General features: G+C 36.9%; 1 protein-coding gene across 2 annotated transcripts in view; it reads left to right on the top strand.

The window, feature by feature from the left end:
* SPTLC1 (serine palmitoyltransferase long chain base subunit 1) overlaps positions 1–23,574 on the top strand; it is a 58,892-nt gene that overhangs the window by 1,661 nt on the left and 33,657 nt on the right. Inside the window, exons 2-5 of one of the 2 annotated variants that reach the window (XM_011382232.2) lie at positions 621–728; positions 6,198–6,292; positions 16,291–16,384; positions 16,934–17,006. In XM_011382232.2, coding sequence (XP_011380534.1) covers positions 621–728; positions 6,198–6,292; positions 16,291–16,384; positions 16,934–17,006 — 370 coding nt within the window. Of the gene's footprint in view, positions 1–620; positions 729–3,498; positions 3,670–6,197; positions 6,293–16,290; positions 16,385–16,933; positions 17,007–23,574 lie in introns of those variants that run through there. The other variant, XM_023524481.1, reaches the window with a different exon arrangement.

Genomic DNA, 23,574 nt, shown 5'->3' with positions numbered 1-23,574 from the left:
ATTTCATTAAAGTGTCTTTATGCCTATTGACATGGACAACACTACATACTTTTGGGGAACTACAGTAGAAAAAAGACCTGCTATCCCTTTAAGCATTTTTTAAGTCTTTTTTTTCTCTGTCACATTCCAAGAAGGATTTAAAGAGGCTGATCAGGAATACAGAAAATGTAGTAAGATGTGCAAAACTGTTTAAGAATTGTGGAAACTAGTTTCCAAATAACACTCTTAACTCATCCATGACAGATGGGGTTGTAGGCTTGTGAAACCATGAAATGTTTGTTATGGTAATTTCCCATCAGTAAAAATTTGAATTACCTAAACGATCTGATAGTTGATATTGTTTGACATGTTGGGATTCTGTGTAAGATTTTATTATTTTAAAGATTTTTTTTTTTTCTGAAGAGGTTTTAAAGCTGCAGTATTAGAGATTTTTATTATGTAGAAGAAATTGTCCACTGTTAGAAATGGGAAAAGGAATGAGTAGAAATGAAAAGAGCTTTGAAAGTAAATTTTAAGAAGTAATAGGTTAAAGGTCATAGGGAAGCAGTATTTGCAGGTACATTAAATTTTATATGCAAGTTTTAGAAGTGTTCATTTTTTGTTTTGTTTTTAACTGTCAGGCTCCTGCTTACCATCTTATCTTGGAAGGAATTCTGATACTCTGGATAATCAGACTTCTCTTCTCTAAAACTTATAAATTACAGGAACGATCTGATCTTACAGTCAAGGTAAGAAATTAAATCTCTGTTATTTGGTATATTATTATAGTTGTTACATCTTTCCAAAAAGGACTTGTAGTGGCTCAACTATATGCTAAAAGGTGCTAAAATATTTTCTGTAATGTAAGGAAATCAAAGGGAATGAAATATCAGGGTAGGCAAAATACAGGGAAGCCCTGGTAAAGTAACTACTTAGAAGAGCACCATGTTACAGACCTCTCCACTTTGCCAGGGATAAAGAGAGGTCTTATGAATAGGTGATGAAAGGGAAGCATAGACAATTACTGGATTTTACATATCCATATGCAAGATTACAGGACTTGCTCAGGGAAAAGCCCTACTATTTTTGAAGCATGAGTGAAGATTTCCCTTGTGGTCTTTGTAAAGGAAATTCAGAGTTGGAAAGAATCCTCCTCACCACATACTCCCCACTTCCCCACACCAAAGCAAATTTCAATTTCGATGTGTTCTATATGGCAAGGGACCCAGCTCAAGCCCAAGCCAGGCAAACCTTAGGAAGCAGAAGTGTCTAGAGGATCTATGGTGTTGCCCACTTGCATCCCATTACTATGAGGGACAAGGGGGCTTGAGGAAAAGATGCTTACCCTTCTCACTCAGGTAGGAGTACTTAGTGACTATGCCTCAGTGTTGGAGGGGAAGGGCAGATTTGACTGCAGCATAGTTTCTGTCATTCGAATTGTTGTGCCAGAATACTTAGGGAGGCAGGGTCTATGAGACATGTTTCCCCACAAAATCTATAAAACTTTTGTTCACAAGGCAACATTGAGTGCAGCACAAAGATGAAGCACTGGGATTTTCTTTACTTTCTGAAGCATTCACAGAAGAAAATGCAAGTGGAGTGGAATTACCACAGCAATGTGCGATTGCTTCCATGGTTTCACTAGCTAGCTGCTGCTGTGCTGATCATTAATCACGAAACAGTAAGACACTGCCCCCTAGGGAACATGCAGCATATGGTTCTTAGAGCAAAAGTTTCGGCAACCTGGGTAAAGCAAAATAGAAATGTCTCATTGCATGATTTCTTGCAATCTTTAATATGCCAGTGAATATTTGAACCTCTGTTTGAAGGAATACCCTAAACCTGACCACAGACCTCTCTCCTTCACCTTTTATTTTGTGAATACTTTGTGGGATTAATGTGCTGTGGAACACTCTTTCGATAGCATTGCAGTAAGACTGGGCCTTCCAGGCTAGAAATCCCATCTGTACTTTTTACCCTCAGTATTTAGAAACTCCTTGTGAATCATTAGGTGGCCATGAAACAGATTTCTAGGCCAGCTTTTTAAATGGATTGATTAATCTAAATTTTCTTAGTTTTAGTTTAAACATATCGATCCACACATATGTACATGTTTTAGAGTGCTACATAAACATAATTTTAGAATAATCCTCTGAAAGCAAACTTAAACAAGATTTGGTAATTACTGACATCTTTCCCTAAAAGTAGTAGAAGAAAAAACCTGAGTGTTGCGAGTGAGAAATGACTTCCTCAGTTTGATAGACCTCCAGAATTTCTTGAATACCAGAGCATCTTGAGTGGATTCTAACAGCTGTCTGCACAGTAGCAAGTGCATGACATGTATGTACTCCAGGCCAGTTCGGGCTGCTGTTCTCTACCATAAGGTCAGAAGCAGATGAGGACTTTATTGGCTGATTTATTCAGCCAGTATCTTTGAGTGCCTGAACATCAGGCGAATATGCTCTTGGTCCTGCTCTGGAGTTGCCTATCAGAAGAAAAATGCACAGAAGCATTTGACCAGACGTATGAGACTGGAACTATTGAGAGGTCTATCTGTGAGGCAAGAGTCTGTGGCCGTCATGTTAATTTAAGTGCCCCATCTTATCCTGTATATCCAAACTACATTCTCAGAATTACCTTTTATTCTGAGTCAAGAAAGGATAATCTCAAAATAGTCAAAATACTTAAAATGCATGAAGTAACAGGTAAAAGGAACAAAGTAGCTTTTTGTGAGAAATTTCCAAACAAAATCGCATTATAGTAATTATAAGAGAGTTTTTTTCTGTATTTCAGCTACATCTGAATCCCTGCACATGGCTTATAGAAACAGTGCTCTGTGATCTGGTTGATTCTGTCCCATGACAGTCACCTCTATAAACACTTTGAGTATCACTTTCTGTGTTGTCTTAGAATAAATGCTAAGCTGACTTAGCAGAAATCATGCTTCTCATCTTTGTGTTGTAGACTTTCTTTTTGTTTTATAATCACTATAAGTTATACTTCCATTTCCCACAGAGAAAAATCCTGAGCATAGAAATAAAATTTTCTTATTTTATTTGCAAAACTATAAGGAAAAAGAGCCTTTGGCTTGTAGAAGAGGTGAAGAAGTTAAGTGCCCAAAACTCAAAAATGATTCTCTTTCATTGATAGCCACACAGCTCTTTCTGGATGTGTTCATTATGACGGTTCCATAACAACAAAAAATTTAGGTACTGCTGGAGTCACTGTCCAGTGATTAGCATTGTGCTGTATTTTAACACCTTTTCTTCTATAGGAAAAGGAAGAATTGATAGAAGAGTGGCAACCAGAACCTCTTGTGATTCTGTGTAAGATTTTATTTTAAAGATTTTTTTTTTTTCTGAAGAGGTTTTAAAGCTGCAGTATTAGAGATTTTTATTATGTAGAAGAAATTGCCCACTGTTAGAAATGGGAAAAGGAATGAGTAGAAATGAAAAGAGCTTTGAAAGTAAATTTTAAGAAGTAATAGGTTAAAGGTCATAGGGAAGCAGTATTTGCAGGTACATTAAATTTTATATGCAAGTTTTAGAAGTGTTCATTTTTTGTTTTGTTTTTAACTGTCAGGCTCCTGCTTACCATCTTATCTTGGAAGGAATTCTGATACTCTGGATAATCAGACTTCTCTTCTCTAAAACTTATAAATTACAGGAACGATCTGATCTTACAGTCAAGGTAAGAAATTAAATCTCTGTTATTTGGTATATTATTATAGTTGTTACATCTTTCCAAAAAGGACTTGTAGTGGCTCAACTATATGCTAAAAGGTGCTAAAATATTTCCTGTAATGTAAGGAAATCAAAGGGAATGAAATATCAGGGTAGGCAAAATACAGGGAAGCCCTGTAAAGTAACTACTTAGAAGAGCACCATGTTACAGACCTCTCCACTTTGCCAGGGATAAAGAGAGGTCTTATGAATAGGTGATGAAAGGGAAGCATAGACAATTACTGGATTTTACATATCCATATGCAAGATTACAGGACTTGCTCAGGGAAAAGCCCTACTATTTTTGAAGCATGAGTGAAGATTTCCCTTGTGGTCTTTGTAAAGGAAATTCAGAGTTGGAAAGAATCCTCCTCACCACATACTCCCCACTTCCCCACACCAAAGCAAATTTCAATTTCGATGTGTTCTATATGGCAAGGGACCCAGCTCAAGCCCAAGCCAGGCAAACCTTAGGAAGCAGAAGTGTCTAGAGGATCTATGGTGTTGCCCACTTGCATCCCATTACTATGAGGGACAAGGGGGCTTGAGGAAAAGATGCTTACCCTTCTCACTCAGGTAGGAGTACTTAGTGACTATGCCTCAGTGTTGGAGGGGAAGGGCAGATTTGACTGCAGCATAGTTTCTGTCATTCGAATTGTTGTGCCAGAATACTTAGGGAGGCAGGGTCTATGAGACATGTTTCCCCACAAAATCTATAAAACTTTTGTTCACAAGGCAACATTGAGTGCAGCACAAAGATGAAGCACTGGGATTTTCTTTACTTTCTGAAGCATTCACAGAAGAAAATGCAAGTGGAGTGGAATTACCACAGCAATGTGCGATTGCTTCCATGGTTTCACTAGCTAGCTGCTGCTGTGCTGATCATTAATCACGAAACAGTAAGACACTGCCCCCTAGGGAACATGCAGCATATGGTTCTTAGAGCAAAAGTTTCGGCAACCTGGGTAAAGCAAAATAGAAATGTCTCATTGCATGATTTCTTGCAATCTTTAATATGCCAGTGAATATTTGAACCTCTGTTTGAAGGAATACCCTAAACCTGACCACAGACCTCTCTCCTTCACCTTTTATTTTGTGAATACTTTGTGGGATTAATGTGCTGTGGAACACTCTTTCGATAGCATTGCAGTAAGACTGGGCCTTCCAGGCTAGAAATCCCATCTGTACTTTTTACCCTCAGTATTTAGAAACTCCTTGTGAATCATTAGGTGGCCATGAAACAGATTTCTAGGCCAGCTTTTTAAATGGATTGATTAATCTAAATTTTCTTAGTTTTAGTTTAAACATATCGATCCACACATATGTACATGTTTTAGAGTGCTACATAAACATAATTTTAGAGTAAACCTCTGAAAGCAAACTTAGAACAAGATTTGGTAATTACTGACATCTTTCCCTAAAAGTAGTAGAAGAAAAAACCTGAGTGTTGCGAGTGAGAAATGACTTCCTCAGTTTGATAGACCTCCAGAATTTCTTGAATACCAGAGCATCTTGAGTGGATTCTAACAGCTCTCTGCACAGTAGCAAGTGCATGACATGTATGTACTCCAGGCCAGTTCGGGCTGCTGTTCTCTACCATAAGGTCAGAAGCAGATGAGGACTTTATTGGCTGATTTATTCAGCCAGTATCTTTGAGTGCCTGAACATCAGGCAAATATGCTCTTGGTCCTGCTCTGGAGTTGCCTATCAGAAGAAAAATGCACAGAAGCATTTGACCAGACGTATGAGACTGGAACTATTGAGAGGTCTATCTGTGAGGCAAGAGTCTGTGGCCGTCATGTTAATTTAAGTGCCCCATCTTATCCTGTATATCCAAACTACATTCTCAGAATTACCTTTTATTCTGAGTCAAGAAAGGATAATAAACTCAAAATAGTCAAAATACTTAAAATGCATGAAGTAACAGGTAAAAGGAACAAAGTAGCTTTTTGTGAGAAATTTCCAAACAAAATCGCATTATAATAATTATAAGAGAGTTTTTTTCTGTATTTCAGCTACATCTGAATCCCTGCACATGGCTTATAGAAACAGTGCTCTGTGATCTGGTTGATTCTGTCCCATGACAGTCACCTCTATAAACACTTTGAGTATCACTTTCTGTGTTGTCTTAGAATAAATGCTAAGCTGACTTAGCAGAAATCATGCTTCTCATCTTTGTGTTGTAGACTTTCTTTTTGTTTTATAATCACTATAAGTTATACTTCCATTTCCCACAGAGAAAAATCCTGAGCATAGAAATAAAATTTTCTTATTTTATTTGCAAAACTATAAGGAAAAAGAGCCTTTGGCTTGTAGAAGAGGTGAAGAAGTTAAGTGCCCAAAACTCAAAAATGATTCTCTTTCATTGATAGCCACACAGCTCTTTCTGGATGTGTTCATTATGACGGTTCCATAACAACAAAAAATTTAGGTACTGCTGGAGTCACTGTCCAGTGATTAGCATTGTGCTGTATTTTAACACCTTTTCTTCTATAGGAAAAGGAAGAATTGATAGAAGAGTGGCAACCAGAACCTCTTGTTCCTCCTATCTCAAAAGACCATCCAGCTCTCAACTACAACATTGTTTCAGGGTAAATCTGTTTGCTACTGAAGGATTTGTATTTGGTTTCATGCAGGTAAACTAGACAAAGTATACAGTGGTTCATATGGTGTTCCTTTTTTAACTGCAATAAAACATGTAGAAATTTCCACAGATCAGAACTAACTGTTTTACTTCTCAATGTAAAAAAATTTTTTTAGGAATGGTATGGGCATTTTTTATAGTTTTCAATTCGGGCATTATAGTTTGTCCATTTTTTCTAAAAAATAAAAATACCTCTTTTTCAAAATAGTACATGCACATATGTCAAATGGTCAACATACTTAAAATGAAAAGCAACACTTCTGCTTTTTCTCACCTGGTTTTGTTTCTGATTTTTCTTTTGCTGCAGGTTACAATTATAACTAGATGGTAATAGCATGCTTACACTACTCTTTCTTGATTGATTAACTATCGACAACGCCTGTTGACTCTCATAATATGAATTATGAAACTTTAGCTCACTTAGGCTACCTCTCCTCTTTCTTTCAGTATCTTATTCGATTTTACTTTTAGTTCTATTAGTTATCTTTGCTTTATTGTATGTGCTTTATTTAAGAAGTATTTTTAAAATACAGGAAATATCAGACACATTTGTATCAACCATCTAGAATTAATAGGCATTAACATTTTGCTACCTTTAGTTGAAATGTTTTTTAAAAAAGTAAAATGTTACAGATATAGCTAAAGTAACCCCTTCCCATCTATCACTTACTCTTGCCTCCCACACTAGATAACCACTATCTTAAAGTTGGTGGGTGTTTTTCCTTTGCTTATGTTTATACTTTTTCCACATATGCCTGTTGTCATGAAAATATTTAGTATTTTGTTTAAAAATGTGATGCAGGAAATTTTCAGTGTGTCCTACTTCTGGTTTGATCTGTGAGAGCCTTGTATTTTTCACTACCATGGATTTCTTTGTTCTTAAAAAAATTCTGCATTTTCTAAAATCAAACTTACAAATCATTAATCTTGTGGAAGAAATCCTTCCCTACCCCAAAAGTCTAATTTGCCTTTTTTCCTTGTGATGGTCAGTTGTCTTAGCATTGTTAGTTGAATAGTCCATTTTTTACCTATTGACTGGTTAGAAATTTCTCTTCTTTTGTACACTAAGTTCTCTTGTAAAGGATCTGTTTCTGGCTTCGTTTCTATTTTTTCGGTGTATTTGTTTCTCCCTGTGCCAGAACCTCACTCATATAAATACGGCTTAAGAAGAGGCCTTGATAAGAATCGGTCCTTCACCTCCCTGTTCTTCAAAACCATCTAGGCTACTCTTGATTCGTCACTCTTCACTGTGATCAAATTTGTCCAAAAATTGAGTTTATGAGTAGCGGTGCATTTGTCTAAAAATTGAGTTTATGACTAGCGGTGCATTGAACTTACCGATTAATTTGGAGTGAAATCTTCCTAATACTGAATTTCATCACCATGTACTTGGTGTGTCACTTGTATACTTAAGTCCTTTATGTCCTGCAATAAAGCTACATGATTTTCTTTGTAAAGAATTGGTCTGTCTTTTCTGTTTCTGCTTTTATTTTGAAACGTGTAGATTCTCATGTGGTTGTAAGAAATAATACAGAGAGAGTCCACATACCATTCCTTAGTTTTCCCAACAACCAGAAATTGACATTGTGTATTGACTAATAGATTCATCCCTAGGTTACAGAGTGTTTTCGTTTCTGTCATGAGAAGTGTCTTTTTCTTCTTGTTCCTGTGTTATTGAAGTAGGTGGGACACTTGCATGTAGTGTAGAATATGGGTGGTAGCAAGGGCCTCAGTGTCCTATTCCTGATGGCTTTTAAGAGATAACCTGTATCAAGTTAAGGGCCTTCCTTTCTCTAGTTTGCTAACAGAACTTTTTGTTTTTATAAATCAGAATATTAAAATTTATCCAATATGTTTTCTGTATCTGTTGAGATGGTTATGACTTTTCTCCTCTAATTAGTTACTATATTGAGTTATACTGATAGACTTTTTTAATTAGTTATGCATATATGTAAATTTTTATGACAGAAATTGCAATCCACCATGCCACCCTTCTTCACCTCAGATTCCCACTCTGTAGAAGTAACCACTTTGTATTTATCTCTTATTTGAAGGAACTTGCTTATAATGTTATTTCTTAATTTCTTTTTCCCCCCAGGTTTAATTACATTTATTAATTTTAGGAGGTAAATTAATTTTAGGCTCTCTGAAAAAAAAATGCACACTTGGCTATCTCCAGGTCCATAGTAGCCCCTATGTTGTCTTTGTGTGGACTAGAAAAACCACCCTTCCTCTGGCAAATGCAACAGTCTGATGTGGACCTTGGCTGTGGTGTGGCTCCCTGGGCACCACTGACAAGACACCAGCTACACAGCCACACGCTGCTGCCCTGTCGTTCCCCTTTCTCCCAATATAGTTCTATTATTGCATCATGTGATTAGTGTTTGCATTTTTATGACTGCATTAATATCGTTCATTAATTTAGGTTAGTGTCCATTTTTTTCAATATGCAGAATATTTTAATTACTTTTCTTGTTTTCTCTAGAGTTAATCGGGTTTTTTTTTTGGTCCACTTGCTTGCTTGTTTTATGTAACAGTCTAATTCATCCCTTTATCTTCCTCCAAGAAAATGTAAATCTTTATTCAGAATGTTCAGACGCAGGAGTTATCTCTTGGGTTCACTTTCATTATTCTTCCTGGAACTATTGTTGTCCTGCTTCAGTCTTGACTGGTTGCTGTACTGAGCTGCTGCCCAGGGTGGCCTTGGAATTTCAACCTCAGCATTAGCTCTGGAATTCCCTTTGTGTCTTTCCTGCATTGTCAGTGCCCTCTATCTTGGTTTACTCCCAGATATTGATAGAGTACAGGTGGACTTCTGAGGAAGGCCTATGAAAGGTAAGTTTTTGAAACTTTACAGGTCTTAAAATTAGTTTTTAGTTTACTCTTTCACACTAAAGTGATTGTTTTATCTGTTTTTATTGCTCTGTTAGACGCTTTCTCAATGTCTAGTGATCCTTAGTGTCTTTTTTTTCCCCAGTATACAGAATATTTTCATTATAATAAACAGCATTATGAAAATAGTCTGCAAAAACCACAAAAACTATGATGTTTTGTTGATATTGATAAATTAGGAGTTACTTTTCAATTTATGCAATATTTCTTTACATTCAATACTGAGTTGACACAAAAATAAATGAATTAACTTGGATATGTCTTTTTCTTGAAATAACAGCCTTATTGAGATATATCCACATACCATAAAATTTACCCTTTTAAGGTATACAATTAAGTGAGTTTTAGTATATTCACAGAGTTGTGTAACCATCGCCACCATCTAACTCCAGAATATTTTCATCACCCCAATAAGAAATCCCACACCCATTAGTAGTCACTCCCCAGGCCCTGACAGCCACTAATCTACTTTCTAGATTTGCCTCTTCTGGACATTTCATATAAACTTGCCTATTCTGGAAATTTTACATAAAAGGAATCATGCAATACGTGGCCTTTTGTGTATGCCTTCTTAAGCATAATATTTTCAAAGTTCATCCATGTTGTAGCATATATCAGTGCTTCACTGATTTTTATGAGCGAATAATATTCTACTGTGTGTATAGATCACATTTTGTTTCCACATTCCTCAGTTGATGGGCATTTGGGTTGTTTCTACTTGGAAATGCATGGGGAAAAAAAAACATGTATATCATTCCTATGAATACTTGTATACATACTTTTTGTGTAGACATATGTTTTCATTTCTCTTGGGTATTTACCTAAGAGGAGTTGTTGAGTCATACGGTAACTTATGTTGAGGAACCACCATTCTGTCTTCTGGGATGTAAACTGGCTGAATCAGTTTACATCCCAGGGCAATGTATGAGTTCTTTTCTTCACATCCTGGCTAACATTGACTCTCTGTCTTTTTGACTATTGGCATCCTGATAGGTAGGAAGTGGTATCTCATTGTACTTTTGATTTGCATTTTTCAAATGGTTAATGATATTGAACATCCTTTCATGTGCGCTTATTGGCCATTAATATGTCTTCTTCAGAGAATTGTCTACTTAAGTCATTTGCCCATTTTTTACTTAGTTTATCTGTCTTTTTATCATTGAGTTGTAAGAGTTCTTTATATATTTTGGATACTAGGCCTTTATCAAATATATGACTTGTAAATATTTTCTCCTGTGGGTTTTTGTATCACTTCTCTCATAGTATACTTTGAAGCACAAGTGTTTTTAATTTTAATGAAGTCCAGTTAATCTATTTTTTATTTTGTTGCTTGTGCTTTTGTGTTAAATCTAAAAATCTTTACCTCATTCAAGATTATGAAGATTTTATACCTTTGTTTTCTTTTAAGAGTTTATAATTTTTACTCTTAAATTTAGATCTGTGATTTATTTCGAGTTAATTTTTATAATGGTGTGAGATAGGGGTTCATCTTCATTCTTTTACATGTATACCCAGTTGTCTCAGCATCAGTTGTTGAAAAGACTGTTCTGTCCATATTGAATTGTCTTGGCACTCTCTTGAAAATCAGTTGACCATAAATGTTAGATTGTCCATTCATTTTAAGAATGAGATACTGAAATGCTAACTGGAAGCCCTGTGTAAATGGATTGAACTTCCTGACTGGTGATGGGCATCACTCTAGGATAATTGGACAGGGACCTGTTCATTTATCTTAGGGGACCCCAATCTCAGCATTTTCTATTTTCTCTGAACTTTGAGTTTCACCAAAAAGGAATCTTCCAGTGTGCTGGGGGCAGGGAGGTAAACCTGATTTCTAGCTTTCTGAGAACTGAGTTGGAGGTGGAAGGCTCAGTGTCTCATATTTTATTATGTAGGTTTATGCTTAATTTCTGTTTCTAGAGTGACATCTGTCCCCTCACTGGACCTTCAGACTTTCAGTTTATATTCAGCCCTTCTAGAGACTGAATCTCCAGCCTTTCTGTAGGGTGAGAAGGAAATTTGAGGTAACGATTGCTGCTTATGAAGGTTTCTGAGCCATCCTCCACTAGTCCACCCCTCCTGTTCCCCACTCTCACAAGGAGTCATGATCCCAGCCTGGGAGGTGAAGGTTTTCAGGCTGTCCTCTTATAGTTCACCCCACACGTTCCCCACTGTCACAGAGAGCCGTGTCCCAAGATTGGGAGCATTTTGGGCGTTACTGTCATCTCCTATGTCCCGGGATTGGTAAGGTTAGACCTTTAGACTTTATAGGCATTTTTTGTGAGGTATCAGAAGGGACCAGAGGTTGAAATGTTTTTTTTTCTTTTGTCTTGTTTATCAGAAGTCACTAGTAGGTTTTTCTATTAATAAATAATCCTTACATCCCTAGAATAAACCTATTTAAGCATGAATTTGGTTTTTATACATTGCAGGATTTGTTTTGATAATATTTGGGACACTGTGTATTACCTGTGTGTGTTCTACTGAATATAGATTTTTTTAATCCTGATTCAGTGTCTTCATTTAGTTTGTAAAGCTATTCGACTTTCCTTCTAGAGTAAGTTTTGTTTACCATCATTTAGTCATTGTCCATTTCTCATGTTTCAAATATGTTGGTATGAATAGTTTATAGGATTCTCCTGGGCATGGATATGTAAAATATATACATGTAACTTTATTATACAGATCTGTATAATGACACATCTGTGGGTTTCGGGTCTCCTCAGTCAAATTCTCCAGAAGTTTGTCTTCTGGTTTACTTGAGTCTCTTTTGTTTTATTTTCTCCATTTTTGAGCCTTTCTTGGAGACACAGACATTAACCTTCTGCCCACATCCATTCTCCCCACGAAGGTACCTCACTGTAGTACCTTGTTACGCTTTCATCATCATTTCGTGTGTTATACATTTCTATGTTATTAAAATGCTACATTTTATTTATATATTGTATGTATATTTGAAACCTCATAACTTACTATTTTATGAATGTATGTTTTTAATTTTCTGTTCTAGACTTCATTCTGAATTTTTTACAAGATTTTTTCTCAACACTTATTTTTTCCAACAAGTATTTGAGCGCCTGTTCAAGGAATGTGCTGAGCACATTGGTTTATATAACAATAAATCACAATCTTAGTTTTCTTAGGGCAGACAGATCAACAATGAAATAAATATAACATTAGCTAATGTTAAATGGTATAAAGAGATATTAAAGCAGGGCAAACAGAGATGGGGGTGTTAGATGTACTTTTTGTTCATTTCTTCTGACCACTACAAATTATTCCGATGGGTATAGTCACCAATATTTAGCCATTTTCCTCGAGGTGGTAAAAAATTCCATCTCAAGGAAAAAGAGGCCACAAAAAATCCTGTGGTTAATATCCCCTGTGGACCTGTTTGAGTACCTCTGGGAGTATACAGCCAGGAATGGGGTACATGCTCATTTGATATACCTCTGGGACTTTTCTCCATCATGATCCACCCATCTATGCTCCCCTGAGTTAGTATATGTGAGCATAGTTACCCCCAGCCCGGGTTAGTAACATTGTTTTATTTTGCATTTCTCTGATTATTTGAACCTTTAAATATCATTTCATTTCTTTATTAGCTGCCGGGGTTTTCCTTTCTGTTCTTTTGCCTCTTTTTCTGCTGATTCCCAGCCTGTCTTTTGATTAGCAAATTCCATATACCATGTTGATTTTAATCTTTGGTCAGTTTTTGATGTAGTACTCTATTACATTGATTCAAAGACACACTTTTTGCCCTCTATTTTAAGATCTCTGAAATGGAGTGAATCTTACAGCTGCTGAGAGTCATTGTTAACTGGGTGGGGAAGGGGGTCATCATTGCCTGTGTACCAATAGCCTTGGTCATGGTTGTGCTTACTGCCAGAACTTCAGTTGAGTTATGCACACTGGTATTTAAATCAGCTGATGGCAAGAGAAATGGCTAGACTCTTCCGAGCAGGTGAACACAGGCTGCTGTGACTAAGGCTTTGAACATCCCTTTGTCAAATTTCTGCTTACTTTGAATAATAATAGCTTACGTTCTTTTTTTTTTAATTATTAAATATATTGGGGTGACATTGGTTAATAAAACTATATAGGTTTCAAGTGTGCAGTTGTATATTACATCATCTGTATATTTCATTGTGTGATCACCACTCAAAGGCAAACCTTCCATCATCATATATTTGACCCCTTTACCCTTTTCTACCTCCCTTTCCCTCTGGTAACTACTAAACTGTTGTCTGTGTCTATGAGTTTTAGTTTATTTGTTATCTTTCTAGAAACCTGATTCCATTGGCAAAAGATGGAACTAGGAGTTTAGTCCAATAGCAAAGTTCCAGCATTAAACATTAGAGAATGGGTGACACTAACTTGTCAGGTAATCTCATGGATGATAGTGGAGCATCCTGCGAAGTAATGCTGGGATACTTGATGGCAAGTAGCAGAATGTTGTGTGAATATCCATGGTATGCATGACTTAGTAGAGGAGAACAGATGGTCAGAACTGGGGTAAAGTGGTTAGGCATGTCTTGACTGATTTAACTTGCTTACATTTTCCTTTTCATAAGTACAAAAGAGTGTAACAAGAATCTGTGCCTAAGAATACCTAGTAGATGTTTTCATCAAATATAAACTAAAAAATTCTAGATGACAAGTAAATATCATTACTTTTTAATTGGCAGTGTTTTTCTTCCTTGTTGCAGACAAGATACAGTTATGCCTTCTTAGATTCAATGAAATACAGTAAATCTCTTCATCACACATCTGTTAACTTTGTCTTAGGTATCTTCGTTGAACCAGAATTCTTAATTTTGACTTGGTCAGATTCATCCATTTTGGCCTCATGGTTTGTGTGTTTTAGAGATCATTTCCTACTCTAAGTTCACAAAGACATTCTTCTACATTTTCTTCTATTATCTTTTCCAGATGTCTTTTAGCTTTTTAATATGTCTGGAATTCACCTTTGTACATAGTTCTGCAACTTTATTTTTCTTTATAGAGAAAAATCTATGTATAACTTAGTGGTTTGTGGGGCAACTGCTATCATTTGCCAAGTATTTATGTATACACAGTTTTCTTGAGTACTAGATTCTTTCATTGGTCTGGTTGTCTATTCTTGCAGTTTCAAACCTGATGTTAACAGAGATCTGTTATATTTTATTCTTTCTGGTAAAGCACCATCCTTCCTATTTCTAAGTTCACTTACCATTCACGAACCTTTATTCATCCAAATAATTAATGACTCTCACTAATAATAAGGTTGTGGGTTTTGATTGGAAAGGGTTTTATTTTCCCTCTTTCTAGTCCATTGAGACCTCGCTTGTGGAGATGTCTTTCTAGGTTGGTTTTATTTGCTTCTGCGAGGTGATCCTGAAAGGTCTTATGCTCCAGGATTCCTGTGTCAGGAGCCTGCATTGGGCACAGGTGTGAGCCTTTCATTTCTCACATGAAACAGTTTTCCTTCCCTGTTCCAAGTGCTGGACAGAAATCAGATCCCGACATCCCTGTGTCATGCTGCCTCTTGACTGTGGTCAGAGGCTTTGGGTGTGTTTACTCTTGATAGTTTGATTTCTCTCTGTGTTACAGTTTTTGTAGAATGGCCTTGACTTTCATAGCAGCAACCATTACTACAGGGTTGTCTACATAGGTGTTTTTGTTTTTTCATCTTTTTGTGAGTGCCAGAACCTACACAACAGGAAGGACTTGAGAAACTTAAAGAAGCCTTGAGAATTAGGAAGCTAAATGATGCGATGGATTCACAATCACAGTGGGTGATTTGAAATAGAAGACGCCCTTGAAGCCATAGGGAAGAAGGAAGAAAATATTTAAAGAGCACCTCTTATGGGACAGGCACTTTTATGATGACAATTACCTTGAGAGAAAGGTTCTCTCCTCATTCTGTAAATGAAGAAACTGAGGCTCACGGAGGCCAGGTAATGTCCCCAAGTCTCTGAAGCCATCAGTAGCAATAATGCAGATGAGATCTGTCTGACTGACTACAGCCTGTGTTCTTTTCAGTGAGTCAGTCATCTTGGCTTTTATGAGTTTATCTGATTTTGTGAATTTACTTCAAGTTGTCATTCATTCCCTTCCCTAGTTTTCCTGCATCTTGTTATTTTTCTCATAGAAAACCAGTTCTGTTAAAACATACCAGTGAGAGCAGTTTCTCAGTCTTTCCTGGCTGCAGCCCAGTATGCAGACCAGTGCAGATGCATAATAAGTTCCTGGCCACAGTCCTTTCTCTTCCCCTATGCAGTGTATTGTGACATTTCCATTCCATTCTAAGGGTTTTCTTTAGTTAAAATAGACTGGTTGTGACTGACTAAATTGGTCTCACAGCCCTTTAGTAAAGAGCTCATGGCCCTGTGTTTTTGAAGCATGGCCTAGAGCTAGAGTGTTTGTCAGCAAAGGACTTGACAAATTGTCTCCTCAAGAGCCCACTTCCTGCCCCAGCCATACTTGGATCCACGCTTCTGATTCTTTTAAAAACTTTCTTTTTTCAGGTGTGACCTAGGAATTCCTCTTAATAGTATGCCAGCATTAACTTAAGAAATTAGGCACTTGTCCACTTACTTTTTTCGTGGCTTCCTATAGATAAATTTATTTGTAAATGACTTAACTGTAAGATCATAACTTGTTCTGCCTATTCTTGCCTTTGATCTTGGTCTTTTTTATACTTTCCTCTCTTTTTATCTTATCCCAGAATTTTTCTGAGGTACTTTATTTAGCTGTTCTTTCTTACGTGAATTTAAAATCAAAACAAAGATTTGCCATCCATCCATCTTGAAATTCAAGCTCACTTTTTAATGTAAGTAGTACAGGGTAGCCTATTAAGAATGGAATTAATGACAGGGTATCTGATTTTTAATATACCATTGTCTAATTTTACTTTTTAAAATAAAAAGTTAAAGAGCTAGGAGACTGGTATGCAAATAGGGTAGAATGGTAACATTTGTATATCCTGACTGCTACCAGGGTAATGTCATAGTGTGTGTGCTATAACATGAATACCTGCTGAAGTAAACCACTCTTGTCTCTTTTCCCCAGCCCTCCAAGCCACAACATCATAGTGAATGGAAAAAAATGTATAAACTTTGCCTCATTTAATTTTCTTGGATTGTTGGATGACCCTAGGGTCAAGGTAAGCAGCACCTATGCTGAAGTGGACAGATAGCATGACTGACTTAAGAAACTGGACATAAAATCAAAGACAAATGCACAATTTTAGAAAGGGCTCCATAAGTGTCTACCATTACTCTTTTCTGGAAGAACTGTGACCTGGATTTACACAGATGGTGGCAGGAATGTCTAATGAGGCTTAGTGTTGTACAAGCCAGACCTAGAGATAGTTGGAGATGTATCTAAGAAATTACTCTATTTCCTATTGAGAGTGTTGGCTAGTAAACATTTTTGAGGACAGACTATGTCTACAAAATACCAGAAACTACAAAGGCATTGAGTTAATCAGGTTTTGATATTCGAACTAATAGAACATTTCTATGTTTTAAGTTATCCCTAAACCCTTAATGTTTGACTTTTCTTTACATTCTGTTGTTAGAATGTCATTTCTGAGAAAGGAAGGAAAATGGTTGAGGGAGGGAGGAGTTATGTAGGTTAATGAATAGGAAATGTAAATTTTGAACTCTTAAAGATAAATTATTAAAATCTAATTTTCTTTTCTTCCCCAAAGGCAGCAGCTTTGGCATCTCTAAAGAAGTACGGTGTGGGGACTTGTGGACCTAGAGGGTTTTATGGCACATTTGGTATGTTTTTGTTGTATTTTTCAGACTGATACTTTCAAGAATTAAGATTCTATTCAATTTCAAAACTCTCAGCAAAAGATAGCCTTAATTAGTTATGTTGTTAACTTGGTGAGTGCTATTTCTTGCCTAATTTTCTAGTGTGTATTTGGAACCGTAGGTGGGAGGTGCATTGGTCTGGGGTTCAATGACACTTGTGGAGAAGAGCTGTAGGTACGTTAGGTGTGTACCTCATAGGTCTAAGCCCAAGCTGCTATTGCATGTGCCTCAAGAGGCCAGAGGTATGAGGAGACACAGTTTGTTTCTGTTGTGCATGACAGTTGTAACGGGAAGGGTCCGGTTGTGGGCAGTTCTGCTCTTCATAATTGTGTAGAAATCCTAATCTTCTCTGCTCCAGTGTGGAGGAGACCTTCCTGGTTTGCGTGGCTGCCATGTAGGAAGTATGTGGGGAACAGGAATGCAGGGCAGCAGTACCCTTTTAGGTGGGCAGGTGGCACTGCACATCACTCTGTCCACATTACATTGGTGAGAACATAACCCAGGTCATGCTTCACTGCAAAGGAGGCAAGGAAATAGCCTAGCTGGGCAGCCACCACATGCTAAGAAAAAAGGCAAGAACAGATTGGGGGGCAGTAGACTCTGTAGCTTTTTCCTTCTGGGATAAAGATGAAGGATCATTGATTTTCTTGTGTTCAGGTGACCCCAGGACAGGCTAACTAAATATTAGGATGAGTGTGTGATTTCAGACACTACAAACTACCTGAGAGTTGTCAAAGATGACCCTGGCATTTTGTGGTTATGTTTATTAAATGCATAGTTATTTGGTTCTGAAAATTTCAAAAATGCTAAATAACTGTTAAATGAATATACTACTGGAAATAACATTCTGACTTACAAAATGTCAGAGTTAGAGTGTGGGGAAGGTAGAGCTTCTATACTCATTTCTACTTCTGGGTCTTTGTGTGTGTGTTTTTTTTTCACTTTAACATTTAAGATGTTTTTATTTAAGGGAGCACCTTTCTTTATTCCTTAGCTAGCTTGATGGTTAAATTATTTATATTGGAAACAGGTGACTGGAGTTAGTGTACAAGAATCCTACAGCTGGAAAAGATCTTAAAAATCTTGTATTCCAGCATCCCAATTATTCATAAGAGGAATAGAAAGCCCAGAGAGGTTAAGTGACTGCCACACAGTCACACAGCTCATTAACTTCGGCCCTAAAACTAGAAACCAAGTTATGCTGACTCCCAGTATTAATGGCAGGATCAAAGACTTAAACGAGCTCAGCTCAGTCTCCCTTTATTCTCTAGCCTAGTGCGAACATGGGTTGATTTCTTGGTTTTGATCCATAGGGAATGATTTTTCTTGAAAAGTATTAGAAAACTAGAAACAGCATTTTTTATGAGGGAGGTTGTTGTAATCTGATCAACAAGGCTTGCTTTCTATGATCTGCTTGCTGGGCTAAAGTAGTTACTTTCCTAAAAGCCTCTCTTTTTAGTAGATTTTATTTGTGTGTGTGGCCTTGGCCCCTGCTTGAGTGTTAATCTGAGATGACAGATAAGAGATTTATTGCTAAATCAAGTCATAAAAAACAAATGTTTTAAATCTTCAAGACCAGTTTTCCAAGAGCTGTGGAAGTGCATTATTAGGATAGCCCAGTCAACTTTCCAGTTGGATCACCTGAAATTTAATATGTATAACAGTGTGCTTTGTGCTTCCAAATGTGGGGTATTTGGATAAATGGTTTTTAAATAATTTTCTTGATTGAATAATTCAGGCCATGATATAAACTTCAAAGGTATATAGAGATAGTGAAAAGTCTTTCCTTTCTTACTACCATCCCACCCCACAAAAAGACAGCTACTATCAATCAGTAGTTTATCAGTTCTAACAGAGGCTTTTTTTTTTTTAGAATATACAAACCACTTCCATACATGTATATTTCCCCTCATTTTTACAAAAATAGTAGTATACCACACACATTCTGTACCTTGCTGTTGGAGTGTTTTAAATTGGATTTGATTGTTCCGGTGTCTGAATGGACCACCAGAGGCAGTATAATGGACACATTGTTATATATCAGCTCCTCTGTAAACAACTTTATTGGTCACTGAGTCATATTTATTCTAACTGTGGTTGAAGCTTCAGACTGTGGCATCTGGCAAAGGTTGAAGGTTAATTTGTAGTGTTTTCGTAACAAGACACTAAACCTATAGCTTATAGTCATGTGTAATGTTTTCCTAGTACATTGTCCTATGGATAAACTTGTCTTGTTTCTTAATAGTTGCCCATATTTACTTGTCATCTTTTTTCTTTCTTTGGATGTATATTGTCCATATGTTTCCTTTTCCGTTTTCTAACAAGATATTTTCTATGTGTTTCCTATTCTGGAAGTAATCAGTTTAATTATCATAAGTGATATTAAGTTACCTTGAAATTTCAGTGTTAGATAAGATCAGAGAAGCTACTCCAGGTCAGTAAGGCTAAATTTCAAATCTCTAAAATACCCTGTACATTTAACTTACCTTAAATGTTTAGGGTTCTTTTGCCCTTTGCACTGAGCAATAAAGCAGACTTGAGGGCTCCTTTCCTCTTGTTTGTAGTTGCTTGTGTATTCATGAGGCCTAGAGTCTCTTTCCCTGGATCCTCAAAAGGTTGCTTTTAATTTTGTCTTTTCTTTTTTTCCTGGAAGTATCAAATTCAGGCATCTGTTTTCAAAGATGAAAATATTCTCTCTCTTAGCTCTTTTTCAGATAATGAAATCACTTGTTATTAAAACTTTTTTTATTTCATAGTAACATATTAGATGTTATTAGATGATTAATACAGAAAAAGAAAAATCAAATAACTATTGAGTCAAAATTCATCTAGTTTCTTAGGCTAAAAGTTCTGCCTCCTAAAGGCCTGGCAGGTTCTTATGGTAGTCTTGTAAGGACTGTATGATCAGAAGTTTTTCCACCTTCCCATTTTATTGTTTTAATGTGTATTTTAGAACTGAGCAAGTAAGTGGTTTTATCAGATTGTGGAGCCTTCTTTTCCTGTAAGGCTAATGGAGTCCCAGTGCACTTTGATAGTTTCTCTTGTTGAGAATGTCTTTATTTGTTTTGTTTATAATTCATACAAATCTCATATAGCTGTGGTTTATTGCCAGTGCCCAGAATCTGCTTTGCGTATGTAATGCCTACCTGGCTCTTTAGTCTTAAACTAGGTCAAAGACACTTAATGGCAGGGTTTCTTGGTAAGAGAGAATGGCATTGAATTGTGTTCTAAAGCCAGCAGTAAATAATTGTTCATTTGTTTATTTTTAAACATATTTTTTTCTTTGTTTTAGAGTACTCAACAAAACCAGTAGGAAGAGCATTGGATCATGAAATTCCTAGATTTGCCACTTCTTCCTACCAGTCATGCTAATGTAGTTTGCACAGAGCAGGAGGGGAACACTCCTTGTTTGCACAACTTAGAACGTTTTGGTAAAAATCGTGTAAGATACTACATGTGAAAACATCTTGACAGACATTCAGCACTGTAGTTATGTTCTAATGAGTGCGTAAGTTATAATACTCATACTTTTAGGAGAAATTACCCAAGTCTCAAGGGATTAAAAAACTAACAGTATATAACATGAAAATATGAAAGCCTTAAGAGAAAACATAGTTGGTTTATTCTAAAGTTGATGTCTCCTCTTATCAGATTAAGAGAAGATATTATATAATATAAATGGGAAACTGAACAAGTAACTTTAATATAAGATAGTCCTTAAATATCCAGGATTTGAATAAATTAATTAGAAGATAGTGCAACCTTTTCCCTTTTAAAAGAGAAAATTCTAGAATTTTGATTTATATTTTTAGAATTGTAATTCTAGAAATATGACTTAATTGAACAAACACATAGCATATTGCATTTTCCATGCCAGGCTTTGTTCTGAGTGTTTTATAAGCATTAACTCCAGTGGTTCTCAAAACAGCCCTTGAGTCAGGTACAACTATTACCCATCTGACAGAAGGAGGCACAGAGCAGTTTCAGTCCTATCCAGGATTCACACTTAGTGATGAGAGAGCCTAGATTTGAACCCCCTGTGATTGCCATGAGCAAGCCCTTTGCAGGGTTCCAGGCACCCTGTACTGACCCTACCCCCAGATCTTACTTTCTGGTGATAGAGCAGGTTCTGAAAAGGGCAGCAAGTTCTGGGAGAAGATACAGAGGCTTTCTGACCACATCCCTCCGTGGCCTCTTTCCTACTGTGTTTGCTTCTGGCAGTGAATCAGAGAATGAAGTGCTCTGCTCTCACTCCATGCAAAGCTATGGCACCAGTCAGTGAAGTGGATCATACACACACAAGACAGACATTAGAAGTTGGAGAACACACCCTGGCAGTTCTGTTTGCTGCTTCCCCATCCCTTGGGTAAAGAGTTCCTTCATTGCACACAGTAGCTATCAAACATCAGGAGAAGTTAGGCAGTTTATCCATGTTTACCTATGACAAAACCTGCTTTGCAAGGCTGACATCAGCTGAAACCCAGTGTCTTTAGATCAGAGGAGGACAAGGTCAGTCTTTTTTAAACTTTTAGGACTAGGCAAGAACCAGTAAGTCATTGATTTATTATATAGAGATTCTTCTTACCACTTTATGGCAATGACATAAAAATGGTTGTGAGTATTCCTAACATACAATTTTTATAAACTGGATAACTAACTCTGAGGCTCCAAAACAAAGCCAAGTTTTGTTTTACTGTCTCATCACTAATCAAGAGAAAGAGTCCTTTAGAGCTAAGTTTAAAGAATGATTTAAAACCCGTTTTGTAGTTAGCAAAAGTAGTTTACATCCAAAGCATGTTTTTCTTTATGAAATAGATATATTGAATGAAAGTCAATGTAGCTAAATTTTGAAGATTTAGGGTAGATAGTCCAGTTTAGAGGCAGCATTGTAATTTGAAGGAGGCCTTCCACAGGGGACCTGCCTTTATGTTTGATTGGAAGTGAGAAGTGGCAGGTGGTGGAGACCTGTCTGTAGGGAGGCGCCCAGAGAGCACTAAGGAGAAGGAAGAGGAAGACATGTCTGAGCTCAGCTGCATGGGAGGTGACTGTTTTCTAGTGCTTTGCTGTTTCCTAATTCTTACCAGATTTTTTCTGAAACTTTCCACTGGCAGCATCTTTCATAGAAAGGCAAGCAGTCAGGTGCTCACATTTGGTGATGTTGATATCACAGACCTGATGCTTGAAGAGCTAATGCCCCTTTGGTACCATTTTGATCAAATGGATACATTCTTCTTTGTTATTGTAAAGACCTCATTTTTATTTAATGTTGATATAATGAAAATGTCAGTTCTATAAAATGACTATAACCAATTAGTAATGGAAATCAAATGATTTTCGTGTTTTTTTTTCTATAATAGACTATGTTCATATACATATTTTAGCTTGCAAATGGGAAGAAACATACTTAGTTTTTTATCATTATCTGATCAGAATGGGATAAATAGTTCATTTTCACAGTGTCATTCTATAACATTCTATAAGAAATCTGTAAATAAAGTGGGCTTCAGTTTCTGGATATTGCTATTAAATTTTCTAATTCCTCACTGTATTTCTCTTGCTATCCAGCTGGGATTTAGTTTAGACCATGTGTGTCTTCCCATCTCTTACTCAGTAGCTAGCTCTCTCCCTCACCTTTGGTTCACCATTGAGTGTTCTCTGTCTTTAGTCAGAAATCACTGGATATGTGGTGGTTCTGAGTGTGGAAGGGACTAAGTGTTTCAGACCTGTCAGTTGAAGGCACGGCTTCACCTTGTACCAGCTCTCTAGCCTGAAGTTCTCCATTGACAGCTGCCAAATGCCTCTCTTAGCTGTGTCACTTTGTCAAGTGTCAGAAACCCTGTATTTCTCCCTGATCCATGTCAGAAACCCTGTATTTCTCCTTGATCCAGTGCTTAATCAGAGTATGTCTTTATGTGATATTCATTAAATGTTTGATTAATAAATTAACTGAGAAGATTGTTGAATTCCCCTCATCTGACTACTTTTTTTTAATTTAGTCCTTCGTGAAGTTGCAACTTTTATAATCCTTAATTTTTCCTTTTACTAGTTAAAAAGCATCACAGTAGATTAGCTTGCCTCATAAATCAGTGAGTGGGTTTACAGATTTTAGACACTTTATTCAAATGTGCTAAGAAGTTGTTTCTTTATTTGCTGTAGCTGAACTGACCTTACTTAATTGTCCCTCCCTGGAAGGTGGTGAAAACTTTGCCCTTGACAGTTAACCACATCCCTTACAGTGGAAACATTTAGTCCATTCACAATAAAGTGTTGTACCCAAATGGGTTAAATTGTCTCCTTTGTGTATCTCAGGTCTTCGGGTCCTGTCCTTCTCTCTGTTCTCATCAAGAATGCCTATGAGAGTCAGGGGCATACCTGTCCCTCTGGTGTGGGGAAGCGGAGGACTCTGCCTTCTCCCTGATCTCTGGAGTGAGGTGCCATTGCTCCCTAAAGAGAAGGCTGATGCTGAGGGCATGGGTTCACCGGTCTCTTGGAGTGATGCTCCCACACATGGGACCTTGACATCTAGGCCAGA

The sequence above is a fragment of the Pteropus vampyrus genome, unplaced genomic scaffold, assembly GCF_000151845.1.
Source record: "Pteropus vampyrus isolate Shadow unplaced genomic scaffold, Pvam_2.0 Scaffold469, whole genome shotgun sequence".
NCBI lineage: Eukaryota > Metazoa > Chordata > Mammalia > Chiroptera > Pteropodidae > Pteropus > Pteropus vampyrus.
This window is presented reverse-complemented; position numbering and strand designations above follow the sequence as displayed.